This window comes from Dipodomys ordii, unplaced genomic scaffold (assembly GCF_000151885.1).
Source record: "Dipodomys ordii isolate 6190 unplaced genomic scaffold, Dord_2.0 Scaffold3, whole genome shotgun sequence".
Lineage (NCBI taxonomy): Eukaryota > Metazoa > Chordata > Mammalia > Rodentia > Heteromyidae > Dipodomys > Dipodomys ordii.
Window position 1 is genome coordinate 7,667,278 of NW_012267219.1, and position 6,431 is coordinate 7,673,708.

At 47.7% G+C, this 6,431-nt stretch overlaps 1 protein-coding gene across 5 annotated transcripts in view; it reads left to right on the forward strand.

The window, feature by feature from the left end:
* The first annotated feature begins 2,194 nt into the window (after nucleotides 1–2,194).
* Nucleotides 2,195–6,431, forward strand: part of Lemd3 (LEM domain containing 3) — a 56,917-nt gene continuing 52,680 nt past the window's right edge. For 4 of the 5 annotated variants that reach the window (XR_001175270.1, XR_001175267.1, XR_001175271.1 and 1 more), the window contains exon 1: nucleotides 2,215–3,784. Coding sequence is in view for 2 of the 5 variants with exons in the window: in XM_013022107.1 (XP_012877561.1) it covers nucleotides 2,215–3,784 (1,570 nt within the window). In the remaining 3 variants the exon portion in view is untranslated. Of the gene's footprint in view, nucleotides 3,785–6,431 lie in introns of all 5 variants that reach the window. The other variant, XM_013022094.1, reaches the window with a different exon arrangement.

Sequence of the window (6,431 nt, forward strand, 5' to 3'; positions counted from 1 at the left end):
CTGAAGAAGGTTGTTGTGTGTACAGAGGGCTGAAAAATAATTTGTCAGTTATACAGAAATATAAATAGTTCAACAATCACGGGTGGAGGACTTTTTTTTGGTCTTTTCTTTTTTTTGTACTGGGGATCGAACCCAGGATGTCGCACTTACTAGGCAAGTGCTTTTGTCACTGAGCTATATCCCAGCCTAGGTGGAGGACATTTAAAGGTTCATGAAAATCAGGCTGAATAGATAGATCTCTATGATTCCTACCCAAACAACAAAAGTATGTGAAATAAATGTTAAACTAAGAACAAAAGAGACAGGACAGTGCCCCTATCTTCAAAGTTCTCAACAATTCTGCATAGGTCCAACTGATTTGTAATAATTTGATTCCTTACCCAAACAGTTACGGCAATATCTTTTTTTTTTGGTCGGTCATGGGGCTTGAACTCTGGGCCTGAGCACTGTCCCTCAGATCTTCAGCTCATGGTGAGAGCTCTACCACTTGAGCTACAGTGCAACTTCCAGTTTTTCTTGTGGTTTATTGGAGTTAAGAGTTTCATGGACTTTCCTGCCCAGGCTGGCTTTGAACTGGGATCCTCAGATCTCAGCCTCCTGAGTAGATTTATGCTAATCCTTTTTTTTCAATTGTGAGGTTTGAACTTGGGGCCTGGGTGCTGGAGCTTTGCTCAAGGCTAGCGCTCTATCACTTCAAGCTATAGTTCCACTTTTGTTTTGTTCTTACTCCCCCTTTCCCCCAGTCCTGGGGCTTGAACTCAGAGCCTGGGTCCTGAGGACTTTCCTTGAGCTTCTTTTTGCTCAAGGCTACCACTCTCCCACCTGAGTCACAGCACCATTTCCAGCTTTTTCCGTATATGTGATACTGAGGAATAGAACCCAGGGCTTTCATGCATGCTAGGCAAGCACCCTATCACTAAGCCACATTCCCAGACTTGCTAATCATTTTTTGTAACTGTTTATGTCAGTTTCAAGATGTTTGTAATTTTTAGTCTGAATGACAATTGCGACCCTCCATATGAAAGTTTTTGAGGACACAGCATGTTTTGGTAGAACTTAAAATTTGAGGTTACTAAGTATTTTTCTTTTGTTGTATTTAGAATAAGATAAAGTAATTCTGGCAAAAATGTTTGTAACATTCAAAAAAATTTTTTTGTCTGTGTTGGGGCTTGAACTCCGGGCTTGGGCGTTTGCCTCTGCATACTTTCACTCAAGGCTAGTTGCTCTACCACTTGGAGCCACAGCCTCACTTTTGTTTTTTTGGTGGCTAGCTGGAGATAGAGTCTCATGGACCTTCCTGCCCAGCTTGGTTTTGAACCATGATCTCCAGATCTCAGCCTGCTGAGTAGCTAGGATTATAGGCACAAGCCACCAGGCCCGACTCTTTCAGATATTTTGATAGGTGCTACCTTGTAGCTGCTAAAACTCAAGAAGTGTGAAGGACTTTCTCCCAGTCTTAGAGAAAAGGGAAGCCATCTTTACCAAACTGGGAGAACTTCTCCTCTCCTATTCCTTACAAGATCCAGGTCCTAATGCTTTTGGTTCTTCTACTGTGTGTGGAAGTTAATCCAACTAATCTGGCACAGTTCCTATGTCAAAAATCCACCTCATATTCTCATAAACTTACAATTCATCTACTCATTCAACAAACGTTTGTAGAAGTGTCGTGAGTAAAACCAAAGATTCCTCTGTGCATGGAGCCTAAAGGGAACCGAGAGCCCAGAGTCGGACAACAACAGCACCCATCCATAGCGTGGCTCCCAAGACCTCTCTTCTTTCCGGGCTCGCTCACCACGAACCGGGAAGCCAATGCCGTCGACTCCCACGGTAAGATTTCCTTTTCATGAGTCACTGCCCCATGGCAGAAGCCTGGGAAGAAGAGGTCAAGGTGTGGACGGCTCCCGGGGATGGATGAATGGCCGGCATTTGGAAGAGCAGGGGCGAAGAGCGACGCTCGAACCCCAAGGCCGGCAGGCTCGAAGGCGCGCGGGTGCTCGGAGGTGAGCGCCCGGCCAGACCGCGCCGCGGGAGAGCACTGCGGGCGGCGCGCGCCGCTCAGGTGGCCGCTTCCCGCTCAGGTGAACGCACCCCGCGCCTCCCATTGGCCGAGACGCCCGCGGCGCTGGGCGGGCGACGCAGCCCGGTCTAGTTCAGGGTCTAGGGCGGCGCGTCACTTCCGGTAGCGCGGAGCTTGTAAAACACCCTGGAGAGAAAATGGCGGCGGCAGCAGCGGCTTCGGCGCCTCAGCAGCTCTCCGACGAGGAGCTTTTCTCTCAACTCCGCCGTTACGGCTTGTCTCCCGGTCCCGTGACGGAGAGCACCCGGCCGGTCTACCTCAAGAAGCTGAAGAAGCTTCGAGAGGAGGAACAGCAGCAACAACACCGGTCCGGGGGCCGCGGCCACAAGACGCGGAACAGTAATAACAATAACACGGCGGCCGCCACGGTCGCGGCGGCGGGTCCGGCGGCGGCCGTGGGCATGGGGATCCGGCCGGTGGCGGGCGATCTCTCCTACCTGCGGACCTCGGGGGGTCTGGGCCGGTTGTCGGCCTCAGGCCCGGAGAGCCCCGTGGCGGGGCCCGGCGGTGCGGCGGCCGCCCCCGCGGCTGGCAGCAAAGTGCTGCTGGGCTTCAGCTCGGACGAGTCGGACGCCGAGGCCAGTGCCCCGGACCAGGCTGGCGGCGGCGGCGGCGGGAGCGGGGCTGGACGGAGGGACCGGGCTGCGCTCCAGTACCGCGGGCTCAAAGCGCCGCCGGTCTCCCTGGCCGCCGGCGAGCTGACGAACCCCAACCCTGCCGAGCGCAGGAAGCCCCATTCGTGGTGGGGGACCCGGAGGCCCGCGGGTCCAGATCCGCAGATCCCGTCGGGGAAAGACGGCGCCGGGGAGGACGGGGAGGAGGACGGGGAGGACCGCGAGAAGGGGGATCCCGAGGCCGAGGAGCCGCTCTGGGCGGGCCGGGCCGTGAACGGCAGCCGGCTTCTCCCCTACTGCTGTCGGGAAAACTATTCGGACACGGAGGAAGAGGAAGACGACGACGTGGCCGCTGCCCGGCAGGTATTACTAAAGGACGACTCCCTCTCCCGGCATCGGCCCCGAAGGAGCCATAGTAAGCCCCTCTCCCCGCTGACTGCTAAATCTGCCTGCAGCCGGCTGGAGACCTCGGCTCCGGGAGGGGGAGGACTGGCGATGAATGACAGGGCGGCGGCTGTCGGGAGTCTAGACAGGAGCCGCAACCTCGACGAGGCGGCTGTGGAGGCGGGAGGAGGAGGAGGTGGAGGAGGAGGTGGTGGTGGCTGCGATCAAGTGGACTCCAGCCCCCTTCCTCGGTATCGCGTTGGCGCTAAGAAGCTGGCGCCGACCCTGGCCTCGCCGCCGCTTCCTGACCTGGACTCCACCTTGGATGCAGCAGCCACAGGCTCTCTTCTGAAAACCAATAACCATATCAGCAGCGGGGCCTTCAGTATGGACTCCCCCAGGATGTACCCCAACAGCCTCCCTCCCAGTTCCACGGTGGCCGCCCCCGCTTCACTCAGGATCAATCACGCCAACCACACGGGCTCCAATCATACCTACTTGAAAAACGCGTATAGCAAACCCAAGCTTTCCGAACCCGAAGAGGAACTTCTGCAGCAGTTTAAACGCGAGGAGGTGTCACCCACTGGGAGTTTCAGTGCTCACTACTTGTCCATGTTTCTCCTAACTGCTGCCTGCTTGTTTTTTCTAATACTGGGACTGACTTACCTAGGAATGAGAGGGACAGGAGTATCCGAGGATGGAGGACTCAGTAAGTATTGAACCCAGTGGGTCAGGTAACCGAGTGCACTTAGTGCTTTAGTGCACTTAGCCAATTTTACATGAGGTCACCTTTACCTGCAAGAACGCGGTTAACGCCACTAAAACGCAATGCATGTGTCATCTTTTAAGAAGCAACAGTATTCCCATTATCAGCATGATAATGCCTCTTAAGTTTTTCTGCATGATGTATTGTGAAATTCAAAACAACTCATAAAAGAACAAAATGTTACAAGCCTGTTACAGAAGGCATTTGCCTGTATGTGTATGACTTAATTTTCTTTTAGCCTTAAATAACTGCTGGTGCCAGTTACTCATGACTTGAAACATTACACATTCTCAAGTAGCATTATAAATGCAGATCCCCCCCCCCATTTGTTTTTTGATTTCTAAAAGGCAATGTAATGTCTCCTGAAGTTTGGGTTAAATATTTTGTGGAATGCAGTATATGTAAGATCTGTGATTAGAAGATTTAAAAACATAGCACATAGCAAGGTGTAGCTCTCAATTGGTTTCCCATCCAGAGTACCTTCCTTCCTTATTAAATAAAAAGTTGTAGTAGAGCAATGCAGGAACTTCTAATCAGATTTGTTGGACAGTTTTTAGGCCTTGCAGTTTGCCTGCTAAGTGACTGCAGGCAGGAATACTCATTCACTGATTAAGCTAGCATCTTCCTCTATTTTGAGCTACCAATACATAGCTGTCATAGTTAAATTATGTCTTTAACCACAAATATAGACCATCTTGTGTTCTGTGAAGGAAATCACAGTGGGGTAATTCGTGTGCACGACTTTAGATTTAGATTGGATGATCAGAAGAAGGTACTATTTGAGGAGAGAGAGAGAAGAAATGTAAATAGCCTTGAAGAGAAACAGAATAGAACATTCTGGGCATTGATTACAAGGGGAAAAGCTTTGAATTAAGCAAGAGCCCTTCTGTAGGTTAGTGTAGTTGGAACTTTTCTAATCTATCTCACAATGCTAATAACTAAGATGATGCTCACGAAAATTGAAAGAAAGTGAGTTAGTGTATAATAAATGACTAAATACATGTCTCTTGGTTTTAATTCCTTTTCTTCCTCTCTGAAGATGTCTTGCTGCTTTCTTCTAATGTGAATTCACTGTTCATGATTTGTATTTATAAAATTGGCTTACTATATATTTTATTTCAGAATGGAATGAAAGATTCAAAATCATGTAAGCTTTGATTAGGTATAACCAATTGTAAGATAGTCAAATGATAGATTTTTACAATATTGCTCAGTTACAAGAGTTGAAAGCACAGTGAAATCTAGCTCTTAACTTTAATTGGTTCCCTGAGAGCAAGAGTGATGTGTTCTGTTCCAGATATTTGTGAGGGAAAAAAATAAGGGCAATACAACAAGTAAAGTTCACAGTCATTAAATGACATTACCCATCAGCAGTACCTAGCTGCAGCTGTTTGTTTCTCTAAAACTACCTGATCTGGTCATTTTCTGTGAGCTAAGTGCACACATTGTCTCATTTAGTCTTATCTCACAGACACAGATGGTATTAGTCTTAGTTTTTGAACAAGGATGATGAGACTCAAGTTAGGAAATATATCTCCAATTGAACAGTTAGTGAGTGGTAAGACCAAGATTTAGTCTCAGAATTTTTTCCAGTGATAAAGCTAATTAGCACTCTTGTGAATCATTTGTAGAGTGTTTTCTAGAAAAGAGGATACCATTATTAAGAACAGAATTGAACATTTGGTAGGATTTTATCTAGAATTAATGATGAATAAATTCTCAATGTGACTTTCACATACTTCTAAGCGCTATTAAGATACATGGTAATATTTTGTTATGAAGTAAAATTTCAAGTAGAACATGATAGGAATACCTTGATTTTTGGTACTCCTTGACATTCATCCATATGGAAACATCATAAAGTGTCATGGTAAATGTTAGGTAGGGGTATTCTGGCTCACAGGTTAAGAAGATAGATATTCTTGGACTTGTGAATGAATTATGATCCTTACCCTCTAAGCCTCATTTTTATATTGATAAACAGGAACAATAACATCTGCTGTTGCTGAGGTTGTTAAAACAAGGTGGATATTGAAAGGCTGAGATGAAGTTTGATGTATTTCTACTAAACTACTTGTGTGTAAATGAATTTTAGTAGTGTACTTCTATTACTATTTAATGCTTAATCTGCATTTACTCCATCAAGTACACATTGTAGAAATGGATGCAGAAGTTGGAATCAGAGTATAGTGATATCCTGCCAGGTACTGGTGGCTCTTGCTTGTAATCCCACTTACTCAGGAGGCTGAGGTCTGAGGATTGCTGTTTGAAGCCAGACCTGGCAGGAATGTCCATGAGACTTTTATATCCAATTAACCACCAAAAGCTGGAAGTAGAGTTGGCTCAAGTGGTAGAGTGCTATCCCTGAGCAAAATCGCTCAGGGACAGCACCCCAGTTGCTTTCAGGCCCTGCACCAAAAAAAGTATTTATTTTATACTTTTTTTGGGGGGAGGAGGGTCCGGTCGTGGGCCTGAACTCTGGGCGTTGTTGCTGCCCCTCAGCTCTTCAGCTCAAGGCTAGTGCTCTACCACTTGAGCCACAGCGCCACTTCCGGCTTTTTTCTTTTTGCTTATGTGGTGCTGAGGAATC